The sequence below is a fragment of the Megalops cyprinoides genome, chromosome 3, assembly GCF_013368585.1.
Source record: "Megalops cyprinoides isolate fMegCyp1 chromosome 3, fMegCyp1.pri, whole genome shotgun sequence".
NCBI classification, from domain to species: domain Eukaryota; kingdom Metazoa; phylum Chordata; class Actinopteri; order Elopiformes; family Megalopidae; genus Megalops; species Megalops cyprinoides.
In genome coordinates, this window is record NC_050585.1 from 11,200,436 (window position 1) to 11,227,901 (window position 27,466).

At 42.5% G+C, this 27,466-nt stretch overlaps 1 protein-coding gene across 1 annotated transcript; it reads right to left on the bottom strand.

Moving 5' to 3' along the window:
• Nucleotides 1-3,638: 3,638 nt before the first annotated feature.
• Nucleotides 3,639-27,455, bottom strand: rasa4 (RAS p21 protein activator 4). The gene is made up of 21 exons (XM_036524585.1): nucleotides 26,982-27,455; nucleotides 20,196-20,252; nucleotides 18,978-19,091; nucleotides 18,216-18,277; nucleotides 14,465-14,597; nucleotides 13,531-13,612; nucleotides 13,279-13,413; nucleotides 12,879-12,970; nucleotides 9,524-9,641; nucleotides 8,991-9,144; nucleotides 8,822-8,886; nucleotides 8,605-8,717; nucleotides 7,744-7,936; nucleotides 6,033-6,170; nucleotides 5,786-5,930; nucleotides 5,219-5,391; nucleotides 4,801-4,938; nucleotides 4,516-4,651; nucleotides 4,298-4,418; nucleotides 4,084-4,136; nucleotides 3,639-3,817 (listed from the first exon to the last, which is right to left on the bottom strand). Exons 1-21 carry the CDS (start codon nucleotides 27,044-27,046, stop codon nucleotides 3,690-3,692), a joined length of 2,415 nt encoding a protein of 804 aa, XP_036380478.1. The 5' UTR covers nucleotides 27,047-27,455; the 3' UTR covers nucleotides 3,639-3,689.
• Nucleotides 27,456-27,466: the final 11 nt, after the last annotated feature.

Sequence of the window (27,466 nt, forward strand, 5' to 3'; positions counted from 1 at the left end):
TGAGAGGGTAATTATTAAGAATCTGCATTTTACCAGGCATTGGCTTTTGAATGGAGATACTGTATCTTTCAGTCTTATTAAATGAACAAAATGAACAATAGGCCACATTTTTGTCATAGTTCTCATTAAAGTCTTTTTTATTTTAAAATGAATACAGCACATCATCTCAGTACATGGACAGCACAGACATCAAGGATATATAAGGGAACAGTGAAGTATTCATAAGTGAAATTATGGCATATATGAAATCTTTATGAAACCACAGGGCAAGCATTCCACAAATAGCTATTTTAGGATATTCGATTAGCCTTAAATGCTCTTAAGCACTCTATGGGTATCAATTAAGGTTAAATGTAAAATTAAGTCTGGCACACAGAAAGAAATTGTTATCCATTTTTAATTCAATAGAAACTCTGGCAAGTTGACTCTGTGGGGGATTTAAAAGTGCATTTGAATGAGTGGGATACTCCTCCTGTGTTGAGTGGATGCTTATACAGTCCCAGTCAAAAGTTTGGACACACCTACTCATAGAAGGGCTTTACTTTATTTTTCCTGTTTTCCACATTTTAGAATAATAGTAAAGACATTAAAACTGTGAAATAACAGAAATGGAATTATGCAGTGACCAAACAAGTGTTAAACAAATCAAATCTATCTTATATTTTAGATTCTTCAAAGTAGCCATAAAATATTTTTTGAAATTAATTTTTTTGTAAGAATTTCATACATACGCATCAACTTCACTATTTATATTTTTGTAAGGAACAAATTTAAAGAATTTAAGCATAAGTCTTTAGATCAAAATGTCTTTGAATGCATGCTTCCCATTACCTTAATGAGGTGTGTCCAAACTTGACTGACTGGTACTGGATTTAGTACATAGGCTGCCAAAGCAGTGCTGCTCTGTACATGACCACTTCAGACAAACATGAAGCCGGGTGCCACCACTATAACCGCTGGGAAATAACTGCAGAATATACAGAGCTCAGTAATAGGTTGGACTGAGTGAAACATGAGTGGATCTCTTGTCAGCTCAAAATGACCTCAGAGTTGAATGCAATCATACCTGCAGAAAAATCACATTTTATGGTCACTCCAAGTATGCCTCCAGCATTGTAACCACATCTCATCTGTTATAGACTTTAAACCATTTACTGTTATCTGCGTCAGATACAACATCAGTGGTATACTGTATCTCAGCAACCCTTTCTCCGAACTTTCGATACAGACATAATCCCTGCAGCCCCTGCAGCCACTGCAACCCACGCTCACTTGCTGACGCCCTCACACCAAACAAGTGTGATGAACCAGTGCCATCTAGTGGAAATTTTTAAAACCACAAATCTTTTTCAATGTTTTATGAGGAAAAAAAAAAAGTGACAATTGTTTTCTCCACAGCCGTCATACCTATGTAATCACATAATTGATAAAATGATGAATATTTGGAAACATATTTTTACATAAATATTAAGTCAATCACAAACTCCAACCACAACCTTTTTGCTATAACTCAAGGTATACAGCAAATTCCACCTTTACAGAAACCCCCAAATTGTATCATAGCGTGAGATCTGCATACTAAATGTATTATGTAAATTATGAGGTGTTTATTGGAAAATTTAAATTAAAATGTTTTTTTAAAATGGCAATTTGCTGTATTTCAGACACATCTAAATGTGAGATGGATGATAGTCTACCAACAAATTAAAATACACTAGCGTGGCAAAAGGACAGTATTATGGAGAAATGGTTAAATGATTGATGAAGGCTGTGAGCTAATATACAATTATTTAGAGCTGTTTCAATACTGTGTGTTATACAATATATGTAAACATTTTATGATGAGTACATAAAACGTGATAACTTAAAAAGCCATATGCCTAAATAAGTTCAGTTACCTTAAAAAAGTACAAGAAACCATGCCAAAAGACTCTCTCCCACACAGAGAGATAACTTCGAATACAGAGAGTTTAAAAAAGAGATCGTTATCTACAATAATTATGGAATATTTACTTAGGAGCAACAATAATTATCTTCATTTTAGGTAACTTAATAATGGCAAATAAACACAATCACTCTGAATTCAACACTTTTAATGTTTACATTCATATGACAACACAAAGATTAAAAATATTAAATTACTATAGCCACATAATATAAAAATAGCAAACATACATGTACTGCAGACAGCACATTCCATATAAGACAACAGACATAAACACTGGGTATTACAGATAATGTGTGGCAATAGCAAATACACAAGGATGAATCCATCACATTTCCTTCATGTGTCCTAAAGTTGTGGTTACCAGCCTGTCTGTAAATACTTTACTATATATATATATATATATATATATATATATATATATATTTTTTTTTTTTTTTTTTTTTTTCTGAAAGGCATCTAGTCATGTTATATGAAAAATAAAAACCAGGGCATTTGACTATTTGACTATTTAGTAAACATGTCCTTTTTGCCTTTTTCCATGTAGCAAACTTATCTTCAAGTTCCGATTAGGTATGAACATTAAATCAAATCTGTTCAGGACAGTCCTATGCGGTATGCGCTATTGCGCTATTAAGATTTCATGCTGCCTCTGTTACAGAAAGTGTGCAAGTTTGTGCTCTCTTTATATTGATAAAGCCTGCTTCAAACTGAAGCACATCATGGAGGTGGTAAATACTGGATGGTTTGCATTAACTAAATACCATATTTCTAAATCTGCCAGCTGGCAGCGGCGACATGGAACCACTAATAAACTTTAACCTTCATTAGAAGGACATCTGTATTGTAAACTGGAAACCCACCAAAACAAAAAATCATACTCATATGGGACAGCTGCTCCTTGCAGAGAACGCATGTTCAATCCCCATAGTGATTAAGGGCATAGCATAGCGACTAGGTTGTGGAAAACTAGTGGTCACCATTTCTGTCATATGATAGGATTGTGCCACTCTAAACTGCATGCCAGAGCTGCCATCATGTAGTATTTCTGTGGAAAATGGTAGGCTGATCATTTTTGCAGATCATTCACTAACTCCTCCTGCCTTGACATTGCATCTCTTTATGTAAGTTGTTTACATGAGTAAATGTTGCTGTATGTGCACAATATTGACAGAACAGCCACAGCAGAGGAGAGCCGTCACATCAAAGATGCATGTCACTGATTTGTTCCACAGGTCCAGACAACATATTTCACGCCACCCTGTCATAATGTCCATAATGTCCATAACGTGTGTGGTACAGTGCACTGCACAAGAGAAGAATTAGTACATGTAAACCTGATTAGAGTCATTCATTTGGCCGTATGTGAATTACAAGTTGAAAAAAGTACACATCACTGAAATCTATTGACTATGTTGCTGCCAGTAAAGGGACCCAGACAATGTCCCTTGGAGCAAAAGATGAGGACAGGAACATCAACACCTCTGATGTCGGCAGTGCAACAGCATCGCACAGAGAAACATAGATACAACATCGTAGAGTAAAAGTATAAAGTGTTGGCAACCCTAAAGCACTATCTGGCCTATCTTGTCCCCAAGTGGCACAATCACAGCTTTTTATGCAGGAGCAGCTGTGTGAATATATGATCAGTGGCTGGGTGGGGCTTTATGGGGGGGGGGGGGGGGGTGGGGGGTAGATTGAGGGGCCGTGAGACGGGGGTTGAGAATGTGCACCAGGCTGTCTTTTATGTCTGGAGCTCCAGGAGAAAGTTTTTATTCTGTGAGCGCTCTGCCTCTTCCACGGCACTATGAGCATCCTGTAGGTCTTGCAGGACTTTGAAGAATCTGGTGACCCCATCCAACTTCTGCTGACCTGGAAGAGACAAAGCACAAGCCTGGTCAAGCTCTCAAAACATGAACTATGCACCTTTGCAAAGCTACAGCTGAATCAGGGATCCGGCAAATGTACAAGCAGGTAGCCAAGCAAGCAGGGTGCATTTTATAAGGCATGTTGAAGGATTTTTGTTGTGTTCTGGTGTTGAGCATTATGAATCACTCTATTTGACAGTCCATCTCCTGAATGTGGGGGGGGGAATTTCCCCTTGTTATGTTGCAAAACGAGAGCTCTGAGGTTACTACCTGCTGTAGAGTCAATGCCCTCCTCTGGTTTGATCATCTCTAGATATTTTTCCCTAAAGGAAAACATAAGCCGATCATTCAAATATAGTATCAGTCCAAGAAAACACAGAAAATGGCTCGATGTAAAGGGAAAGTAGAATTTCTGAAGGAACCTCAAGTCCTAAGCATACAGGTATAAATAAGGACATGTGGGTAACTAGAAGGTTATGGTTACCTCATCACTTGTCTGACTCCCAAAAGATGCCGATAAATAAGCTGGGATTCCAAATCTGGGTCCAGAGGGTCATACCATTCCTGTAGTGTGACTCCGTGTCTTGTTTTATCACATCCTGGGTCTGCATACACAAACAGAGACAAGAGACAATCAGACCTGCGTGCCTCCTCCATCATGTTTCCCTTCATAATAACCTATTTCACTGCTCCTCGCAGTACCTGTTTTGTCCTTTTGGTGGCAGCAACTCCATTTGTCTCCCTTATAAACGCCTGGGTGATAAGAGCTCATGGTTTCTGTGTTGTGACTGCAAGCTTTCCGCAAGGCTGAGAGCCACTGGTTCAGCTCATTCACACTCTGAGGAAAAGGAGCCGATTTCAGTCATGTTGAAGCAACACAGAACCTCAGAGCTAATCGCCATAATAATAAAACTGCATGCTGCCAGGCTTTCATTTCCAATATCAACAAGACCAGGATTTTCCTTTGACCCCGGATCGGAGCCTGACCTTGCAATCCAAATAGAGTGTTTCCATCTGGCCACTGTCCTCACTGGAGATGATCTGCATGACGTTGGCACTCCCGAAACACTTCTCCTCGACCTTCTCCACCGCCCTGATCTTGGGCAGAGCGATGAAGGAACTCTTCTACAAAATGGACAGATACACAGAGCTAAAGAGAAAGACTGACATGTTCGAGCGACAGGCATTTGAGAGCTTTTAGGTCTCAGGTGTTCAGAATGTTTCGATTTTGCTGCTGGGATGTCAATTTAAACTGCTCTTACAGTATGCTCTCCCATCAATGTCCTCTCCCTGCTGATTGCTATCTTGATGTTCTCTCCGAGAGATGGGGATGCATTCAGTGGTATGAACTGGGGAAAAGGCCAATTTCACTGAGCTGAAGAAAATGATCCTCTCAAGAGCCCACCTTGGAGTGCTGTGTCCGCGCGTAGGACAGAGTGTCTTTGCTGAGGGTGACGTAATACTTCTTAAAGGGCGAAGTCATGAGCATGCACTTATCCTTGGTCCTGTGCAGGAAGAGGAAGCCCTCTTTCTCCATAGTGCCACACTGTAGACTCATCCTGGTCTGCAGGCCTAGGTCTGAAACAACACAGCGTGTCGACTGACAAAGAACAACTACGCATCACTGAGATGCAGACAGCATCTGCCAGCGAATATTGTTGTGGTTCTCTTAAGTCTTTGTTTTGGTATTTGCAATTTCTGAGTAACAGAAACATCTCGAGACCAAGTCGACACCAGTTGACTTTAACATTTAAAACCACAGGTGTTTATGGTGCACATCACACAAGTGAAATTAAGATCTTTGGTGATGTTCTCTGCAGATAATGCTCACTAATGCCTCGTGCTTGCTGTGTGTGCACCATGCTGCCTGCCAGACACTGGGCGCTTTTCGATGCCTTTCAGAATACTTGGAGATACACATGAGACACATGAGTTTTGGGAAGGCTGTGAGGACATTAATGTCAGCGCTCACCTCCCCCTTCCTCACAGCTGACCAGCCTGGTGATGAAGTCCTTGAGCTGGCTGATCCCATGCTGGATGGCCGGCTGCAGGGGCACCATCCAGGGCTCCTTGGAACAACAGGCCAGGGTGTCCAGGTTGCCGATGGTCTGAACAGCCTGGGAGAATGGGCACAGGCGCAGGTAAAAACACTGCACCACAAGGGCAACGGGGTCTGCTAACTGATTTCACGCAAGCTCAGAGCTCAATTCCTCGGCTACCTTAGCCAGCAGCAGGAGCGTCCGGCTAGTGCGGGCGTCCGCGTGCTTCTCTCTCAGATGGAACAGCTTGGGGGACATGATGGCTGGAGAGATGAATCGCAGACACAGGAAGCTAGTCACAGCAATGAACTTCACCTTCTGTGGGTACAGAAAACATAGAAAAGAGGAATGTTCCTCACTGTAATTTTTCTTCTTTGTTGTGTTTTATATTTAAGTAACAAAAGAGGAAGTGTACTAATTCTAAAACAGAAAAAAGAAGGAAAGAAAAATACAAAATAGGAGACAAAATGACTTCCTCAATGCCAGTGAACCCCTGTATAAACATACCCATACACAGTGTGACAAATATGGCTTAAGATTCACATATCTGTTTATGTGCAGCTGGATTTTTAGTTTAAACGTCATGCTCAAGCGTACCACAGCAATTTCCCACCTAGGATTCAAACTTGCAGGCACAAACTGCACTCTGGGGTGGTACAACAGTCCAGATCAGTAGCAACAACCTTTTGAGCAGATACCTACTGCTGATTGGTCCATTCAGAATCATGTTCTCTTGAACTTGCGCCTAAAGTGGTGGCTGTCCTTACAATTTTCTCATGGGCCTTAATGCTAAAACATCAGCATTCCACTGTGTCAATATCTTGTGCGCATGTATGTTTTTGCTGGATAACATCCTGTCATCTTCTCATGAGCTACATCGGCTCAGAGCCACTAAAAATGGAAGTCTCAGTATTTGTTGAACATCCATGAATATACCTGACAAAAGTATTGGGCTACTACTTCAATTTTAATTCATTTCTGTTGCCAATCTAAACTTAAATTTAATTGTAGCTAGTTACATCGTCAGCAGTGTCACACACTTGCCAATTGACTGTTGTTATACAATAATAATCACAATAGAAAGAGGTTAAAATGTGCCTTTTTGAGGAAATCAAAGCTCTATGCAGGTAATTCCTCAAATACATCAATGCATTAATGGCCTTTCCTTGTCCGTAGGAGAATACACACAGTCCCTGCTCAGACTCAAACAGCACCATTTGTCTGTTGCTCAATTCTCTATTTGCCAACCACATAACATACCCGCAGGACAGGTTGTTTAATCAGTGAATCCACTGAAAGCAGTTCTTTGCATTCTTGAGCTGTCACAGCTCAGTGAAAAGCTGCACTTACCCAGTGAGGTATTCACTATAGGTTTTGTACTAGCTAATTGCAGCAAAAAGACTTTACTTTCCAGTGTTGTTCATTATTGTGAAGGTCAGGTGAACAGGAACTTCCTGATATCTCATTAAAAAACTGCCTATTTCCATTTGGCTTGGTTTGGTTATGTTAAGTATCAGCATATGAGCTGAAGAGACAGCTTCCCAGACAAACACTCCATAAACCACTGTCACATACCTAAAGCCAGGCTGGAAGCATAATGAGCATAAATGAGATTATTGTTATGACTCAATCAGTCGGTAGCCACCACCATTATTATGACTGAGTTATACTTTACTTTTGTGCATGCCCTTAAAAAGTGCCTTTTTGCAATCAAGTAGCAAAACAATAGCAGGCCATTACTTCGGGGGACCCCTTGCCTCAGTAAGTGAGTGACTGAGTGGTATTGGTATGGCTGCTTAGTTGCAGTTGTAAACCAAGGATGATCTAAGCTCCTGGGATGCAAATGTTGATCCCTCTCAGTTTGGCCCCCTACCCTTCGCACGGGACTGACCCTGTACTCCTTATCAGGGAACCGCTCCTGTACGCGCTGGTAGAGCTGCTGGAAAGCCTGGCACAGGGCTATGGGGCAGTAGGTGGCAGACTGGACGATGGCGTGGAGCAGCTCGGAGAGGTAGGACTGCAGGTGGGTGGAGCTCTGCTGGATCACGTCAGCCTCTGTCTGCATCCGGTGAAGACCTGCACACCTACACACAGACAGGCTCAGTGTCATTCACGGGGGAGCTCGGGCATGGGGTGTGGGGGGACAAACACACACACACACACACACACACACACACACACACAAACACACACACACATACATACATACACACACACACACATACATACATACACACACACACATACATACACACAGACAAGCAGACCAGTGCATAACATGGCGACAGGCTGTGCAGTTTAACAGACTAATCCAGGCATCTGGGTTATTTAGCGCACACAAATATGTGTGCTCACAGACGTTTGGCAGCGCTGAGACACACAAAGGCTCATATGAACTGAAAATCTCAGGGAGAAAAGCCCTGAAGCACACAGATTGTGCAGTTTTGCTGCATTGGCCATATCTGCTGGTATATAACAGGAGTGTGGCTTTGTCTGATAATGGAGTCAATCATCTCGAATGATCAAAATCTCTGTGACAAACAACAATGCAATCCCATACAAATGATAATTTTATATGAATCTAATCAAGTTCAATTAGAACAAAATCGCTTCTTATTACAAATTACAAATGTGTGTCATATAAGTCTCATTTTTTAAGATAAGAAATGTATAACAAAAATTATGTATGTAGAATCCAAAATGCAGAAAGTGCCTATATATATGGGGTTTCCTGTCTGCCCTGTCTGCTTACCCTGCTTCCTTCAGCTCTACTTTGTTGGGGTCCAGCTCCACATACTTTTTCTCCTCAAAGATTCGGTTAATAGTGGGACCGAGTAGCCTGTGTAGATACTGCATGCCTGCCACCTGTAACAGAAGGGAGAGTGGGGGGGGGGGGATCACATGACCAGTGTGAGCCGTGGGAAAATCGGCATCGGTTATAGACACAAAGTAACAGAGAGAAGGCCCACCTTTAAAAATGACTCCATGGATTTGGAAGCCAGGGAATTGCTTCGAAACAGGGTGTTGGGCTCACCTAAAAGACAAAGTGAAAATGACCAAGGTCATGTAATGGACAGAACTGTGCGGACAAGACCCAGGATGAAAGAAGTATACAGACACCACACCTTCTTGACTTACTTGTCTTTTCCAGCTCCAGCTTGAACAACACATCTAGGAACTCCTTCACCAAGCCCTGACCCAGGAAGAGCTTGACAAGGTTGGTGGCCACTTCCTGCCGGCTTTCAGCAGTAGTGGTCTCATCAATAAGCATCATCAAGTCTGGCCAGTTGCCCTGGAATAATCACACCCATTCTTGCCTTACAATGAGCCAATCATATTAATTATGCAAACCGTCAAAAGAAAATTACGACTTACTGCACTGGAATAATTGTTTATTCTACTGTGCAGTCTGTTTTTAGAATTGTAAATACAAGCAATTAACCACACTTGATCGTAACATAAAAAAACAGTCAACAACAACAACAAGGGATATGAAACAAAGCAGTGAGACAAAAATGAATGACACCAATCACAATGCATCATGCAAATGGTCTAATCAGCATTATCTTTTTTAACTCCACTCAGGATGTGGACTGTAGTCACAGATTGCTGATTGGATGATCTGAGTGGGAGAGTGTAGTGTGCGTTAGGCACGCAGGCGAATCTCTCACGTTGAGATGAGTGCCCACGGACTGGCACAGCAGCTCCACGAGGGGCTGGTAGTGACCCGACGGCAGAACAGTCTCATCTCTGAGTCGGAGCTGCAGCCGCAGGGACCCCAGAGTTCCCCTACAAAACAGCAGGTCCCCTCAGATGGCATTCCCCACAGCACTGCTGTTAGCACTGTAATATCCACACCTCTCTCCCTGTCTCTTTCTGGACAGGGAAAGATCAAGTGTCCCCTGAGCCACAACCACCAAGCCATAACAACTTCCCCTCTGGCAGGGCATACCCACGTGGCTGTGTAACCTACAGCCAAACAACACCTCGGCTCATTACAATCTTGCCGAATCCATTATCGACCCGCTAGGGAAATGTCCCAAGGTCTCTCTCAGACAAGGACATCATCATTACACAACAGCTTGTGGGCTTGACCTTCAACTGCGCTCAGAGGCACCATGAAAGATGTGACCACCCCTTGAAAAGACCGTGGCAAGAGCGACTCAGGCACTAGGCACACTAACACGAACATGGAATCCAGTGTAAATCGTATTACGCGCATCACGTCGACAAAACCTTTATTTAACACGCGTCATACAAAACCATAACTGCAACAATGGGGGGAGTTAGATGCAGCATTGGTGGGGAGGCCTGACGGCTCTAAAACTAGGACGAACACAGCGAGGGCGAGTTGGTTAAAGTTAAGAGGTGGGGGGCAAGCAATAATAACTGGTGGTTTTCCGCAGGAGGTGGAAAATGCACGGGCTAAAGGTTAAACCTTTCAGCCTATATTTATGGTTCAGAAGCCGCCTGCCGCCACCCTGTGCTGCAGCCCCCGCTGCTTGGAGAGAGATGCACTTATGGTGGGGCGTCGCTCAGATGGAGCCTGTTTCCTGGCAAGGGTCGCAAACAACCAGTCACTAAACAGCAGGCGACAGATGGAGGACTGTCAAAAATCCCATCAGGGAGAAGATGGTGGTGTAAGAAAAAAAAAAAAAAACAGAAAGGCAAAATAAACAACAACAGCTTGATTCGCTCAAAGAGAAGAAAGAGGATCACGCTTGGAGAGAAGGGGATTAGGCCTACTTAATCTGGGAATATTTTCCCGCTTTATCAAAACCATCCACTTGGGAAAGGGGTGTCCTAAACAGCCGATTTTAACGCCTCACCCTGACTCCCCACCCCACCCCCACCCCTTCCAAACTGTCATTTGAATCTATTTCAGGGCTGAATGGCAGTCACGTCATAACAGTGACACGCTCCCTTTATTTGTTGCTTGGAGAGTAACTGCAGTGGAGTAATCCTTTGTTGTGGGACTGGCGGTGACATTTTCATTCCCTGCCTATTTTTCTTGTTTTTATAGAAAGAGGAAGAGGAGAGAGCAGGGAGTGACAGGCGGATGCACATCAACGATGACGAGCTTTCAAAACAAACTCCAAAAAAAATCATTAGACGCATAAATCCTATCATTTATACAGAGAGAAAAGTACATTATGCCAATCAGAAGTAGACACAATGTGGGATGCTCAATATGTATTTTTCCTTTTTTTTTTGGGTGCCATTAGTATACTAATCGTATTCATACTGACCAAGAGCTCTCAGAATTTCAACAGTTCAGCAGTGGCTTTATATTAACCCTGCATTTCAATAAGCTGTACTTGCAAATGGGAGAGATGAGGGTGTTGTGAACGTGAGATTGTAAATCTGCTTTAAAACAGAGCAGAAAACAAATTGGTCCAGAGTTTCTAGTAAAGAAAAGGGGGCTGGATTCTTTTAATCTTACAATCACAAGGATTTTCTGCCAGCGTAAGCTCTTAAATATAATACACTGGCCTTTGCCCACTGATATGATTATGGAAAATTCCTCTTTCTCCTGCTCTTCTTCCCAGGCTTACTTTAAGCCTTTTTATACATTGTACAATTATCTCATATAACCAAGCCCTCAACCCACGACTGATCACGTGAGTGCGTGAGCGCACGAGTGTATGTGTGAGCAAGTGAGTGATTGCGTGGGTGGATGACTAAGTTGCTGGGGGCATGAGTGAGGGAGCATGTGAGAGAGTCAGTGAGTGAGCGAGAGAGCGAGTGAGTGAGTGAATGAGTGAGTGAATGAGTGAGCTGCCACTGTCAAGTTTGTATCTGTAGTCCAATGTTACGCGACTACTTGATAGTCTGTGCTTTTCAGATGGACATGCAAGATAATGTAGTTTGGAAAGTACTACTGCAATTGGAAGTACTTAGGCAAAAGGAAGTTTGTTTTACTGAAAACATCCAACTTGTTTTCTTACACATAAAGTGTATAAAATCTGAGGATTGAATAACGGAATTTTAATATTTCCTTGTTTCACTGCATTACTGCTTGACTGAATGCCTAAAAAATATAGAGTACAATCCAGTACAGTCCTTGCCTCCTTTAACTCAGGGCCTCTGTTTTGATAAGCAACAGTTTAAACATTAATTCACGGGAAGTTCCTTTCCATCCTGTTCGTCAACATCCACCTTTGCCTTTTGGCTCTGAAATGTGCTGATGAACCTGAAAGAACTAGCTAATTCAGCAAGGCCCATCTGGGCAGCAGTGTGGCATTGTTTTCGAAAGATGTGAATCTGCTACAATGTCGCAGGGTGAAATCCCCAGTGAGCAAGGTACTCCATATTACCTCAGTAAATACCCGGCTGTATAAACGTTTAACACGCAAAACCATAAATTATATACAAAGCGCTGGATAAGGGTGTCTGCTAACCGAAAAGTATTGCCATGGAGTCTGCACTAGGTTCACCTCACAGGCAAAGCACTATCAATGCACTGGCTCTGCTCCATTGTGGTGCTCCTTCTGTCGGCTCACCGCCTCCATGCATCTTCTGGTATCAACTTCCTGTTAGAAGCTGTCACTTTTATATAACTACTTCCACCCCATTCCTCCCCGCGCGTCATTAATCCCTCCTCCCGAAGAATCCACACTGCTAAATGATCTTTTAGGGGGGCGGGGTGGGGGGGGGGGGGGGTGGATTTAGCTGCGGAAAGGATTATAACTTCCTGTCAGCACACAGAGCGGCACATTCACACGCGCACGAGCCAACAGGAAGTGGGACGACCGTTCTCTCACACGGCCCTCTCTGGCCCTGCATGGGCCCCAGTAATGGAGAAGCGGCCATTTAATCTTCCAGCTTTGCCAAGCTGCTGTCACGTTTAATGCACACGTTCACCGTAATGTTCCTGTTGCATTAATCGCTTAGTGACTTTCCACGATCTACGGTCACATGTTGCATTCTGCTATTACCATAACTGTCCCGTGAAACACGCAGAGGTCAGAGGTCGCTTCTGCTGCAAGGGGCAGGCACAACAATGACGAATTCATAATGACTCACTCGTACTGGCTGTGTTTGGGCTTCTCTGGACCCAGACGGAACCAGCCCTCCTCTTGCTGGGCAGACTGTAGCCTGTTGATGTTGAACAAAACCTAACAGAGAGAAAAAGGCCAAAATGAACAGACTGATGAGAGGAGACTGGCTGCAATCAAAAGCTTATTGTTAGTACCCTGCCAACTAAAATAAAAAACAATCTCCTCATGTTACCACATACAGGTATTCATTTAGCAGCTGGATTGTATAATGTCAGTCTTAGGTGTCAGAAACTGATTAAAGCAAATAGGACTGAATTTAGTATTATTTATTATTAATTTATCCATTTATTATTAACACTTAGATTGTGTGTTTCCACAGAAAATGAAAACAGGCCCCATGAATGAGGGCCTCTCCAGCTCCTCACCTTTCCCAGGAAGTCATTTTTACTAACCAGGTCCCAGTCCCACACCTCTACGGTCAGCGGCGTGTCAGCAGATGCCTCATCCAGCTCAAACTCAAAGCTTTCGTTCCAGCGAGGGTAGCAGGACTTCTTTATTACCTGCTCAAAACATGCAGACAGGAAGGCTGGGCATCAGCTGACATCAGCTGAAATAAGATAACATCAGCTGACATCCTGCTAAAGGCCGACAGCGGAGGTGCCGGGCTACTGGCTTACCGCGCTCTCATGGGTTTTGCCATTGTAGCGCACTCTGACGAACGGGTCTGACGCACCATTGCGGTCCTTTTTGGCCAGATCTCTGGGGGAAAACCAACATAAGGCATGTAAGTAAATCAGAAATAAAATATAAAATTAGTCACCATGGACACAGTGAGATGAGTGAAACTGTATGTAACACTGTATTGTTAGCATCCTCTGATCTGAGCATTAGTAATTATGGCCTTTACTTGAATTTACTTGAATCACTGAAGGTAAAGTCTTTGACACTGAAGGGATTTCTTTGCTCATTCCTTGATCCCCTCAGTTCTGCTCAACCATAGCAAAGACAGGATTACAACAAATTACTGGCAGTTAAGGTGCCTCGTTTGAGTTAGTGGTGGTATCACATCTGAAATCGTGCGTTATACTCGCGTCTAACCCGCCGTTAAAACATCCAAACTCATTATTCTCTCCTCGGGAGAGAAATCGATGACAAATGAGATGTGTCACCGGGCTGTTTCCCGGGTCTGTGTCGTGATGTGGCAGGGGAGACGCGGAGCTGATTGCATTTCCAGGGGGGGATGTGGAAAAGCCAGGCAGCAGGGGACTCCTCGAGACACAAGAGAAACTGGGCTGTCCCCTTCGGGCTTCCTCTGCACACCGTATTTTCAACACAGCCAGCCCGAGGTAATACAATCCAATGTGTGATATTTCAGAGAGAGAGGGCGGGTGTGGTGAGGAGAGCCCTGAGGGGGCCTTTCGGCACGCACGCTGCCTCTCCCCGGAGTTACACAATGCCAGAGGAAAGCTGGTTAACTCCAGCTGCTATAACAGCTGGGCTTTAATACCCAGCGCAGATGATGCCTGTACATGCACAGCCGCCCAGACTAGGCTCTTTACAGAAAACCCAAAGACCACGCCTGTTGTTCACAGGGATCCCCAGTTCCCTTACCTGGCCTCGAAAACGTGGCAGCGCAGTACCCTGGGGACATTCCCATCCCCCTGCACTGAGATCTGGAGGTGAATCTCCCCCTGCACTTCTTCATCCGGGTCAATCTCTGTCAGGTTCACCCAGCCATCTAAGCCTACAAGCAGACACATGTGCACAAATACAATCAGCATCCTTGATCCCTACATATAGAAAGTCCTGATGCTGAGACGTGGATTTGTATGTTTTTTGGATCTGAATGGGCTTTTAAGTATTTCCTACATAAGAAAAAACTGCATGCTGAAGATGACAGGATAATGCCACTCATCTCTGTGCCAGTATGTTAACATATGATTACAGGAGGAAGGTAATGAGCTTGAGTTGGCCACGGTCACCTGACTGAAATCCCATTCAGAACCTCTGGGACAAAGTTTTCTTCGCTGTTTTTTAATAAACCATCATGAAATTGTAGCGAAAATATTGTTTTTACAGATTTTTTCCACAGTTTTGCTCCGGATGTATAGAATACGTCAAACACAGTAAAGCCATGAGTTATGTCACAACTCACTTGTGCCATTAGGGAAAACCAAATTGCATAAAGCCATTATACTATAGTAATTCATAAACCTGGCTTTGAGAGGCTTAATGTTTATAATGTCAATGCCATAGATATATCCACTAATGCTACGACTCATATTGGAGCTACTGTGTGTTCCCTAACTATGACATGTTATTTCATGCACGTATGCATCCGTGCTGTAAATCAACAAGCAACCTAACACAATATAACACATATACCTTTAAAGGCCTTCTCTCTTTGCCTTGATTACCTTATGTCACAGAATCAAAAAACCAAAAGTGAAAGAGACATGGCTGATCAGACTATGAGAAGGTTTGTTTTTTCCTTTGGGGTCAACCTGGTACAACTGCAGCCTGACCTCACTCTCTATTTTAGTACTGAGAGCACTAACTCTGGAAAATGGGAGCCAATGCTGGAAAAGATACTGCAGCTCAGCACTTGTTTATCCTTGTGGAACACTTGACTGCAGAAGAGAGATTTTCCCTTGATTAATATTCCAGGGTATGTCTTTTTCGAGGCCCATTATGTTTTATTGCACTGTTGAGCGGGACAAAAACACATCCCGAGCAACTGTTCAGCTTTTTCCACAAAGTTGGATGGAAAAAGCATGCAAGGTCTTTTATGAGGGGAGCGTCTCAGACAAGCCCAGGGACTGTGGTCAATGGTCTGTGCTAACGCCATTAGCGGCTATGGAGCGACGCTGAACTGCCCGCACATTAGCAGACGCCACTTTGTTTTCCACAACTGAGGGGTGTTCTGGAAAAAATGACCTAATCCACATTTTCTGTTTTGTTTTGTATGTGCTTTGTAAGACTGACCGTTTTGTAAACATACAGTACGCAGCAATCAACATGAGTGTTCACTTGGTCATAGGAGAGAGAAACTAAAAATAACCTACACTTTTTTAAGGGATGTAATTAAAGTCTTTTGCAAACAAAACCTTCTTTCATTTTCCATTAATTATGTTTGTGAACAAATTTAAAAAATCCCACAAGTCCATCAACAGTTTATGTGAACAAATATGTAGTATGTAATGTTTGCCAATGTGAAGATATATTAAAGATTCTTCCTACTTAATCAACGCTTAAATTGAACTGATTGAGCCAAACTAATAAAATTCTGTCATAGTGAAGCCAGTTATTTTTCAGAAGCCAAATCCATTGGATGTCATTCATTCAACGAGATTAATAAGGACCAACAGCAGGACCACACACCGTTGTATCAGAAGCGCAGGTGTGTTAGTCACACTGGGATTCAGTTTACGGACAGAGGCTTGGATAAAAGCAGAATGAATGCAGTGACACCGTGAGGGTGCATGTTTGTGGGACTGAGCGTTTTCATGTGGATCAAAACTTAGCAGCTGTCTGCATCAGTCAAAGGTCTCCTCAATAAAATGTTCAAACGCAGTCCCCCTCACACGCCGGGGGGTTAACCTTTACAGACGGTCACTCAAACCCTCTGCTTCAAAAGGACTCGGCTGCCCAGTCCCTGTTCCCTGACACTGCTCTCTGAACACCTGGTTTACAAAGCCATGCTTGTCCGTCCTCACCTCGGATCTCAAGATCAGGAGCCTGAGAACCACACAAGCTGCTCCCTGAATTTACCCCCTCAACAGAACACTACAGTCAGACACTGTAACAGTTCATCCATTTTTACCATGCTGTGGCATTGCATAAAATGATCTAGTTTTTGGTTTTATCAAATTTTATTCATTAGATAAATACACATGCTGAACCGGGGCAAATTATATGGCTTACATCTAACAGAGTATCCATTTATATAGATGAATATATGCTGGAACAATTCACCACCAAGCTCAAGGGTAAAATATAAGTTCCCTCAGTATTCAAACCTTCAATCTTTTGGTTACCAAGTCTATTTCCTTAAAAACTATGCCTTGTTTGAAAGAGAAAATTATTAAAATTATTTCTCCCAAGATGTGGAATGCGCTGTCATAGTAACAATTTTAACCATTTCAAAACAAGGACGAACAAGAAGAACTACAAATACCTAGAGTTCAGTACTCATGTCCTTTCAGACTAAACCTACACTTGAAATGATAAATAATTTGTTCTAATCCATGAAAAAATGTTGAATTTTTTTAAAATCAATGATTTAAAAATCAACCCATTAATGGTCAATGGTCTAGTCTTTATATGAGCGAATCTGCATATGCCTAATGGTTCTTGGTGTGGGCAGGGCCCTGTGATGTTAAAAAAGAGATAAACAGCACTGGATATCACATAATAACCCAACTCAAAAACATATCATTGGATAGCAGAAGCAGCTACCCATTCCTTGAGGGATAAGCTGTCTGCAGTTATTGGTAGGTGTAAAACCCTATCCATGTTTATACTTGGATGCAGACAGCAGACAAGCACGAGGGGTATTACCGCACTCCCTTGCAAACAGACTTCAAGAGAAAACTGATGCAATGCGGAGCAGAAGGTTGCTGTCTCGCTGTAGGTGACCTCTCACTTTCCTTAGAGTTTGAGTGTGTGAGTGTGTTTTTTTTTTTTTTTTGGGGGTGGGGGGTGTCGGGGGGTGGGGGTGGCACGGTGAGTAAGACTCCCTCCCCTCTCTCCGGTGTCACAATAATGGACATCCCCGCTGTGCTTCATGAGTCAGGCCTCATGTATATCCCTGTGCAAGACAGTCATTAGGTCTAGCCCCTGCTTTCTCCAAATGACTCACTGCTTTCCTAATGCAAGGTGCTGCCATTCGGATCGCCAGGAAAAAGGCATCACTCAAGGTAGTTAGCAGGCTCTTGGTGGGATTAAACACATCTATTGGTACGACACTGGGAGTGTGTTACTCAGGAGCCATCTGACTGAAATGATTAGGTTTGTTTAAAAAAAAAAAGCTAAGGACAGGATGTGGGCTTGTGAAAGAGTTGATGGGAACCGTCTGAAGGGTCCTCGAGAAACCACAAATAAATTCTGCCCCTGGCCTCCGCTTCCAAGAAAAACACCGGCGGGATCGAATCGGCACGACGGCCGGCGTGTGTCTGCTGCGAGAGTGTGTGCGCTCGAGTGCGCGATGATTCACCGCCTAGCCCCGTGGTGCCAGCTTGCTGGGATTCTCGGATCAATAGGCAGCTGACAAGCTGGCCCGCATAATGATCTAATCCACGGTGTCCTCGGGGCTTCTCCTTCTCGCCGTGACCGTGAACTTCACCAAAAGCAAGATTCTCACCTTGTGGCTTGGCAGCAAGGGCCTCCTTGGAGATGGACACCTTCCCGATGACGTCATCTCGGCTAGCGAGACAAGTTTTGCAGTCAGTTTGGGAGACTCAGCCCCTGCCGTAGGTGTAAATCTGAGACAGTTTACACTATTTTTAATATGTAAAAGCAGTGCTGTCAATCTCAGTCCCCGGAGGGCCACATTTCTGCTGGGTTTTGGTCTAACCACTTCTTAATTACTTCATCTATCCAACTTCTTACTCATCTTTAAATTACTATTTCCAAACCAAATGCAGCTGAAGACCATTTGTGCCATTTTCATGAATGAATTTTTCATAACTGAATATTAATGGCTTTAATAAATGTAAAAGTCTACTAACAAAGCCTTGGGAATAAAAAGAATTAAAACCAGTTTAGAGGGCATGCAGTGGAGGACTTCATACCCCTGGCATAAACAACATTCATTCAATTTCTGACCAATAACAAAATAACATTAACCAATAACATTATAGGGCATACTACACTAATGTCACACTATAAATGTGTTATGTTGTTGCTTGCTATAGTCCAGAAATGCTTTCATCTCCTTTGAGCCATACAGTCAGCTATTCAGCAATGCTCTGATGTAATGTACAATTCCCTTGTAATAAGGTAAAGCACAAAAAAACACATAGCTGGGCTGAGCAAATTATGATAAAATAGAGATCCTAGCGTGACAAAAAAATGTACATGGAAAGTCTGTTCAAAACAAGGAGGGCTTTGGGTTTAGCAGTACCTCAGAGAATCCTCATCCAGAACGTGGAAGGATACAGTGTGGAAAGACGGGGGGAGATGGACATTGTATTCCTCCCCCCAGAAGGGGGAGAGCGTCTTCCAAATCGTTGCTGTCCTGCAAGAGGGCGAAGGGCATTGCAAGAGGCCCAAGAGCAATTAGGCACAGAAAGCAAGGAGCCCTGTACATTCAACCCATTTAGTTAATGTAGCGTGACACGTCTTTGGTCAATTTACACACTCAACCCTATAGATAACAGGCTGTTGTTTTACCATTGAAACAGTCAATCACTTTTAAAGTAACAGGTTTTCTTTGTGTATTTCGACATCATGGACAAACTAAATGTGAACCACAATCCACAATCCCTGTACCTCTTTGGAATTTCATGCACCATAAATGTGAACACAGAAGGCTATTGATTTTTTTCCACACCCTCATAACTTATTAACAAGTGTGGCATGCAACTAGTCCAGAATTCAGTCTGCATGACTAAGCTTGAGTAATTACTCTAAACATAAACAGGACCTAGTCCTTTGCTTTTCATTATCGACATCTCAGTCATTATGTAATGTTGCTGGACTGGCTGAATTTCCGCAGCACTGGGTTTCCTACCAACAGACTGAATGCGGAGGAGGACGTGGTCAACCTTTTGGCCTAAAAACAACCTCACTGTCAGCATCTGAGAAACAGCCCATGTGGTTAACCATTAATCGGAACATGACATTTCTCTCCTGCTTTGTTTGTTTGAAAACTTAGCAGCAGAAGACGACTGCTGAAACCCAATTTGTCCACAGTTCTGCTTTATGGAGTAAAGCACTTGACAGAGTGAACAGCTGACAGTTAATCCTCTCAGATAACCTGGATTTAAATTCAAATGAATTGACTACTGCTTTGCTTTCAGTTTGGGGTGGCCCTTCCGATAGAAACTCACGATGCTCGGAACAGCAGGGGTAGGCCTATGAGTTTCAAGATTAATGTTTGTTTTAATACAGTCATGGTTTTGTGCACATTTGCACCCAGATGGATTTGCATAATGCTCCGTAAAGCCTAGATCTGCTGAACAAATTAAATGTCAGCAAGGCAGCACAGACCTGCATTATCTAATTAATCAGCAGTTAAATTTATGATAATCGCCTTAGTGAAAACAAAAGCAGGATGAAACTGAGGCTTAATGCCAACGCAGAAAGGTAGTTTAGACCCAAACAAGCATTGCATGCATACCTTATGATGGCCTCATTGTCAATCCTGACAATACAGTATGGATCACTGCTCCCAGTGCTGAAAGAGATAAAAAAAAAACATGCCATCCCTGTTACATCCTGATGAAAACACAGCTCAGAAAAAGGAATACCTATCTGGTCCTTGACAGGAGCCACTCATAATGGGGAATAGCATATGTGTCAACCCCATGTACATGTACACTCAAATACTCCTGCAGCTGCAGGCTCAAGGTTTTATCTCAGAACATTTTGAGAGAGTCGCATTCAAGCACAAAGGGCTGGCAAAAATTGTTTACAGGGACAAGGGCCGAATTACTTGAACACAGAACATGTGAACACAGTGTATATGAAAAAAAATAAAATGCTTCGTCATTAACCTTCCCTCTGTGAAAATCTGGTTTCAGAGGCGTTTTCTGGCTTCTTGTTTTTCCCCCCGTTACTCAGTTTCCCTTTAATCAAATATGCAGTGGGCAGAAATCGGTCGGCGCAGGGGCGAGAAGCAGCGCCTTTGGTGTGTCAAAGCCCCGTGCCAAAGGGCAGCCTGTGCGTAACAGCATCTCTGGAGAAGCCTTTGCAGCACGGCAGTTCAAAAGAACTGCCCTGGGTACCAGCAGGCTTCACAACCAAGCCAGGACTCCATGTAAGACGCGATCCTTTCAAGCCCTACCATTGATCCTCCGGGGCCCGGAGCAGGCAGCTCTTCGGCTCGCCGCCCCCACCCTCAGCTAATGCTCTAGCCCCGGTCCCTGCAATTCTATTCCTCCCCCGAGCCTGCCATAAACTGATCCGCCGCATGACTCAGTCATTAGTGTTTCAGGGGGCAGGGCAGCCCTGGTACTGAGCTGGCAGTGTTAGCGGGGGTACAGGCCCCAATGTGAAAGAGTGCTGTCATCATGTTCTCTGAGATTCCTTGGAAGACCTTGAAAGGGCACTTAAAGTTGTTTTCCAAAAACTAAAAGTAGAAGTCAGTAGGTAGGTCTGCAGTTAAATCATATAATGTGTAAATCAAAGGCATGTGTAAATCAAAATGAATCAAAGGCAAGTGTTGAGGACATCATTACATTACATAATTTATGTGACTAGCAGATAATCAAGAGCCACTGACAAAGCTTCCAATGATTTGAGCCTACAAACATCTCATTAGGAGATCAGGTAAATGGCCCTTACAAGACTGGTTTAGAAAAGCCTTTTGCATCTAACCAAACATTTTCATAGCCATGTGTGCTTCTTAAACATATAGCACGAATATGACTCTACAGTATGTCAAGTTACTCAGATCAATTGCTGAAGGAGTTTGTCCTGTCTGTCCCCTTATTTGAGATATGATGGAGAAGGAACAAAGACTTTCCAAAGACACAGAACAGTGAAAACAAAAGGAAGGTTGTTTTGTAGAAAAAACTGTCGGTCAAGATAGGGAAGTCCCACATTTCCTCTCTGAATTCCATAGCAAAGTGTAGAGTTGATGTTCCATTTATCTGGAACTGAAGCGTGTTTCAAGTAAAAGGGCCACAAGCCAAGATGTGCACTACTCAATTTTATAGTCATGTAAAGCCTGAGGCTAAAACCTGTCTTAAAAATATCAGCGAGAACACATTCTTTTAGAGATGTTACGGTAAGAAGCATCACTATAGCAATCTTTAAGTTTGTGGACTGACACTAAAGGCTGATACAGCGTAAAGGCCAGTGAAGACAATGCCAAATAAATGGATCCAGATGACTGGCAAAGAAAATCTGCTTTGGACGGGCTCGCTGCTTGATCGAGAACAAACGTCATCTGGAGCTGTCCGCCTCACTCCTGCATGTGGAATGATGGACGCCTGTCGACAAATAGCCCTTAACCGTGGAATCAATCGTACAGCCTCAGGGTGTGACTTTTGGATCACCGGAGCTTCCATGTGAAGTAAACACACCATGCAAGTAGGGCTTTCATCATTCACTATTCAGAAATGAAGGTGAACAACTGTGAGCTATACTAAATGTTAACAGAAGCAACAACAAATATGCAGGGCTTACAAACAATAGCACGTGGATAGGCTAATGAAAAATGAAATTAAATGGACCTCCATTCCAGCTAAATTTAAGAAGACATCTAGTTTGTCTCCCACAGCCTCATCATTACATCTGCTGTGTTTGCAGAGTGTGATGAGATAACGTTGGACCTAAACATGTTTATTTTTCACAGATTACGCTGAGCTGATCCACTGACCTCCGAGGGGTTGATCGTGCTCTCTCTGTACAGACTCAGTGTGGTTTCACAGGAGGGCACATCTGTCCTGTCTGCCCTGTTGTGTCTTCTGTGAAACAGTGGTTACTGGTTCCCAAGAATGTGCACATCCTTACAAATCAGGGGCCATAGGATTACTGTGTGGAGACCTTAAAGAGTTTTTTGTTTTTGTGCCGCAACCTCCTCGAAAGTCACTATGTGTAGCTCTGTGAGAAACTAGTTGAGATATTTGGTTGTACACACTAAACATTTATTAATCAGCTTTGGAACGCCTGTTGAACTGTTATGTGTGTAAGGTACGTCCAACCACACACTTTCCTCTGGGTTCATTTTAAAAAAGTTGTATAAAAATATTTAAAAATTAACTCCAAGCTCCTACCAAATATACAGGCTCACCAAGACCTTTATTTCATCATTTCTTTCAGTGTCATCTGTCTGTTTAGTAGATGCACATTTTACACATATTTCTTTGTTGATCTCATACAAGAGGTACATATAGGCATATAGGCATATACATATAGGCAATTACAAAAGCAATACATTTTGTCAAGAAACGCAAATTCTATTAATAAAAATATATATTCACTTGTATAGCAGTATGACACTAAAACAGCACACTGTTCAGTGGGTGTAGGCTATGTGTCATATTCACGTTAGCCACAAAAATAATACTTCAAGAATAAAAACGAATGAAAGGCTAATCAAATCCGGTGTGCAACATGTTCAATCAACAACTAGCCGACTTTTGAGAAATCATAATGGAGATGTTCATCAACCTTTTTTGTTTTTTCTTTTGCAAAACCCCGAATGAGACTACTGGTGATTCATTCTTGCCTGTTGTTATCGCTGTAATGGGGACTCCTGCGGTTGCGGGAATCAGGTGCAACGTCAAATACCGCTGTGCGTTTGTCAGTTTAACCACGTATTCATTCGCGCGCCACCTGCAACACGGCGATAGCAGCTACGGATGAGTCACATCGTAAGGATATTTTCATTGCCCTATCCAATCAACCAAGAGGTTTCCACGATGATTGCGCATGTGTAATCGTTCTACAACATGAGTAATTCATGTCAGGCCGAATAAAAAGAACAGTTTCTATGAATGCTTATCAGTTGTTCTAGTGCGTCGCTCAACCAATTTTTACAACAGAATGATGTATAATGTCAATATGTCGCTTGCTTGCCCCCAAAAAATTCCCCTGTGAATAAATTACCCAAAACAATGATAAGAAACGCACCCTTTCTTTTACGCTTTGTGTGTAAGAACTGAAGTTACTCCAAACATGCAGTTTTGGCATTTAACACAAGATAACGTTGATATTTTGTTAAGTAAAGCAACAAATTATGTTTACATCCGTTACTATTACAGGATCAGTACAATTGCGATATGCTAACGATATGCTCTCTGAAATATGGTAGCATATGATTATAATGCTAAATTTACGGCTTACCCACCGACTTCAAAATAATACCATGCAATAATGAAAAGGGAGAGCCATATTACAGCAGGTTTCTCCTCTTGACAGAGACAGTGAGCCTAACAGAATTATTATACTAATTATTACATACTAAATTATCAAACGATCAATTCTACACGTACAACCTTAACAGTAACCTCCAGTAACAAATAAAAGTCAAAGTTGGGTCATTCATAGAATGTATGTTTTTCATGTGATTAATTTACTGTAGACAAACAATTTTACTTAACATACACTCTGTCAACATTACTGTACACCACTAGAAAAAGCAGTGCGTGAATAAAGAGACTTCAGAAAAAAGGGCTTCTGCAAAGAAACACCTGGGTTTTATCTGTCACCGTGCTGTCGGTATGCCGACATGGTGTTAGTGAAACTGTTGACTCAGAAAGTGTGCAAGAGTAAACTCGTTTCCATTAAACGGAGTCCTTCCACGTCTCAGCATGAGTGTGGCTGGAAGCGTACCATATCAGAGGCGCAGGCGTACCTTGTGCACCGTGAGTCCACACCATGGTAAGAGGAAGTCTGTTGTATTTAGGCATTTTACAGTTCATTTCAGTTTCGATTTATATCGAGCAGTACATCCTAAAACGAACCATAACTTTTAATAATTCATGAAAACGTGAATAGCCCGCACACTTTTCAGCCCCGAACAAATATTGCAATGCTTACAAACTTTCGATCTCTACAGATTTTCGTCGATAGTACTTTATCAGGTTAGTCCAGGGTATAACTACTAATTAATCTTTTAAGCCAGTTGTTTCTAGTATGAAGCTGACAGTCATGTAGTTTGGCTAGTGGCTCAATCAGTTTCAACAGTATGAAAGTGTTATTTCCGGTAGCCTACATGTATCAACCTCAAAGTGACTGTAGTACAACAGTTGTCTTGATTTTTCGATTTTTCTTTAAACATTGTGCTGTTCTCAGCAGGTTTAATAACGTAGCCCACACACACACACACACACACAATTATATTGACTCATACATAAAACTAAAATAAACATTGAACACTGAACTATGTAATATTTGGTTCAGGTCCTCTACACTATAACACACACAGACATTAGCAGTGACAGTGTGAATAACAGTATGTTTCTGGTCATGGCTCCTACCACCAGGGGTCCAATGTAAAATGGGAGAGCCGAGAACCGGCATATTGTTTTCTCAAAGCTGTCTACCTCATCTTATACAACCTTGATTTTGTCTCAAAAGTCAAAAATTCTCTCATACTTGGAACTGGAAATGACGATTATAAAAAAACTGACCCTCTGTTTGTGGAGGCTCTCCTTACTCACTTAACCTTGTCACTTTCGATACTGTTGACTAGTAATTATTATTCAATTCCTCTTTCTGCTTTTGCTCATCAGGGAGACTTCAGAACAGGTTCTCCTTATACTTTGCTAATTGCACATCAGATTTCATGGAGAGGTCCTATTTGTTGTAGTGGCCTTACAGTTAGTACAATCTGTGTAAAAATGGGCTTTTTCTCATTAACTCTTGCACACCTGACCTTGGGCCCCAGGAGATTTTCAGGCATGGAGCTATTGCATTAATGCCCAATGTGCACTACACCGGCCATTTTTGTGCCATCACCCAAACATTCCTTATACCTACACTGTATATTCAGTTGTCAGGAAGAGCACAATTCTTCCATGAATTATCCAGCACAGATCACTACAAGGCTTTATTCTGGGTCTATTTTTCATTTCTCTTTACACTCACTCACTGAGTCCTCCGACTCTTCCCTATGGTTTCTCCTTCCACTCCAGTGCTGACGGTGCACACTTATGTCTCTCCCTCTTGATTCTCAGCCTCCTCATCAGACCTCAGTGCATCTATCTGACATCTCCAATCTGACCACTTTAGAGCTCACTTCCTAAATCTGAGTACGTATTTCTTCCAGCTCTTTCACAACCATCTGTTGATGCCATCATCAGTTTCCCCTCTTCTCCTACCCTGTCATAAGCCCCCTTGCAGTTGTGCTCATCTCTAGCCTTCCCCTCTCTCAACAGCTTTCTTATTTGACTTGGTCTTGCCTCTACCTCCTAAGTGACAGCCACAGGATGCAAACCTTTCTCACATCCTATTCCAGGTTTTAGCTTTGGCTTAACTATCTCATTGTGCTTTGGTTCCTTCCACTTGTTTCCTGGGGCTGCTTATACTCTTTTCCAAAGCCGTGTTCTTGCTTGCCACTGCATAAACTGTTCTGTTCTGTTTGTGTTGCTGTTCTGTTACAATCAAGCTAACTGTTCCTTTGTAAACTCTCTCCTTCCCAATGAGATGTTTCTCTTTGAGGCAGATTAATGTATACTCACTCATTGCTAAGTCTCAGACTTTCCCTTCTCCTGCGCCTCTGCTGTGTGATGAACCCATGTCCATACGGTAAACTGTATAGTCTCTTTTTGCCATTAATCCCCTCTCAAAGACACACCCCTTTACCAAGTCCCTCTTTCCATTACTTTTACCATTCATGTCTCATTCCAAGATTTCAAGTCACTTTATTTGACTTTTGGTTTCTTTACAATAACTCAAACAATAGTCCTTTAGAAATTCTCATTGTTTCAACCTGGAAGAGATTTAAGCAGCTTGCTTGTTAAGCCCGATCCCATTATTCCTGCAGTTTGGTGAAAATGCCAGGTCTTACTCTAGACCTTTTGCTTAATTTTGGTAAATTGCACTTTACCTCTTCTGTATTATGTGTTGTGCTGTATATCAGTATCTGCTGTGTGATTAATATGTTGTCGCACAGAGGTTTTTCAGTGGTCAGGGTTATATCTACCAGTTTTCGCAGTGATGAAAATGTCACGCCTCCCTAGTACGGTCTAATTGAAATGTCAAGAAATTTCCCCAAACCATAAATGGATTCAACTGCTTGCTGTAAATTAAAGGGATCAGAGATACGTTTTTCGGTGGGCTTTTCGGTTTTTGGCGGTAGTCTTTTTTTTGTAAGATTTTCTTTCGAAGTGCATAGATTTTTGCTTTAAAGCACAAAACGTACCAGTTACACAGCTAGGTAAAGTGCATAGTCTAACATTCTGGAGCCGAAAAACTCCTGATTTAAAACGAAAGAAAAGGTGTGGATACTCACATGTCTTTCACAGGTAAATTCTTCGCTTCCACGATTCTGATAAACAAAGTACTTCGCTTTGCCATTTGTACAAATCCGAACGACTGATTGTTTGCTTAAGGAAATGTTTACAAAGTGTCTTGGTCTGCAATATCAACGAACAGTGCTCGCTCTCTTTCAAAAAGATGCGAAACAACAGGTTTACATTTTTTACAGACTGATTCAATTGCTGCTGTTGTTTTTCCCAGTTGACAGGTATCCTCTGTATAGGTGACTTGCAATATCGCACTACAGTAATCATTCCACAACAGACACCGTTTTTGTCTTCGAGCACGGTACTCTGCTGTCTAGCCCAAACGGTGTACTACCCCAATAGCAGCCCACTGCTCCAAGGTTTCTAAGATTGCATTGGCCAGATTTTACTATGACGCGCCCTTCATTTCTCAGGGTTTCTGGGAAGTGTAGTATTTCTTCCAGTTGTGCGTCCAAGACATGAAAACGTTGAC